This window comes from Pundamilia nyererei, unplaced genomic scaffold (genome assembly GCF_000239375.1).
Source record: "Pundamilia nyererei isolate P.nyererei 1_Seehausen unplaced genomic scaffold, PunNye1.0 scaffold03367, whole genome shotgun sequence".
Lineage (NCBI taxonomy): Eukaryota > Metazoa > Chordata > Actinopteri > Cichliformes > Cichlidae > Pundamilia > Pundamilia nyererei.
This window is the reverse complement of record NW_005190768.1, coordinates 2,798-3,840: the sequence shown is the minus strand read 5'-3', so window position 1 is coordinate 3,840 and position 1,043 is coordinate 2,798. Positions and strand designations below refer to the sequence as shown.

Below are 1,043 nucleotides of genomic sequence, written 5' to 3'. Positions count from 1 at the left end.
ATTTAAGAATGTAGCTAAATAACTGAGGATTCAAACATGGCACAGAGCAAATTTTTTGGCTTTGAAAATACATTCTCTTATCTTTTGCATTTGCGATGAATCACTCCCAAAGTACAGATAACAATAACAATTGCAGCAATTGCAATCGCAGCAATGGCCCCGGGACCAATACCTAAAGAAGAATAAAAAAATTCATAGATGATAAAATATAACAAGATGGGAAATGTACTGAATTAACTGATGAGAACTTACCTGGAGGTTTGTTGACTGTGAAGTATTTAGTCACAGTACCCTGGGAGTTTGAGGCGGTGCAAGTATAGACCCCTGGAAACTCAAATGGTCCAGTCAAAATAGGATAATTCACATCCTGATCCTTGTACGTCTCTTGTGCTGCTTGTGGGAATTGCCAGTGGTATGATGGCAAAGGGTTTCCTGTTGCATTGCAACTTAAAATGTTTTTACCAGCTGGCAAGTCCTGAGTCTCATCTGAAGCGCTGATAGAGGTTGGTGGGTCTGAGGGCATATGTGAAATCAAATTGCACACAGAAAAACTTGAAAATGAAAATACAAAGAGAAATATTTTTTTGATTACATTAAGATCATTTTAAAAACTCACAGAGTACAGTCAGAATATGCGCCTCTGAACGCACTGGAGGAGGACCTTGTTCCTCTGGCCACAGGTTTAGTTTTGCTTCACACCAGATCTCAGCTCCATCATCATCTCTATGAGCAGTCAGAGTGAGGACAGATGACTTACTGACTTTAGATAGAATAGACTCATTAAATATCTGAGAAGACAAGATCTTATTTCCTTTGTGCCAAAGCACAGAGAGATTTCTTGCTGGTGCAACATTAACAATGTCACACTGTATGGCAAACTTGTGGCCTTCCACCACTGCACTTAAATTCTTCAGAGACACACTGTCTGGCATTTCTGAAATAAAATAAAAATCAAATGAATTAATTTTACCCAGTTATTAAGTACTAATGACTTACTTGAAAAGTGTGAGACAAAGTTAAGGCTACTCACTATAAACAGTGAC

General features: G+C 38.3%; 1 protein-coding gene across 1 annotated transcript; it reads right to left on the bottom strand.

Annotated features, from left to right (window-relative positions):
- Window positions 1–6: 6 nt before the first annotated feature.
- Window positions 7–1,037, bottom strand: LOC102202973 (cell adhesion molecule 3-like). Its single transcript, XM_005755799.1, has 4 exons — window positions 1,031–1,037; window positions 617–934; window positions 253–513; window positions 7–172 (listed from the first exon to the last, which is right to left on the bottom strand). The coding sequence occupies exons 2-4, from the start codon at window positions 930–932 to the stop codon at window positions 78–80; spliced, it is 672 nt and encodes a 223-aa protein (XP_005755856.1). The 5' UTR covers window positions 933–934; window positions 1,031–1,037; the 3' UTR covers window positions 7–77.
- Window positions 1,038–1,043: the final 6 nt, after the last annotated feature.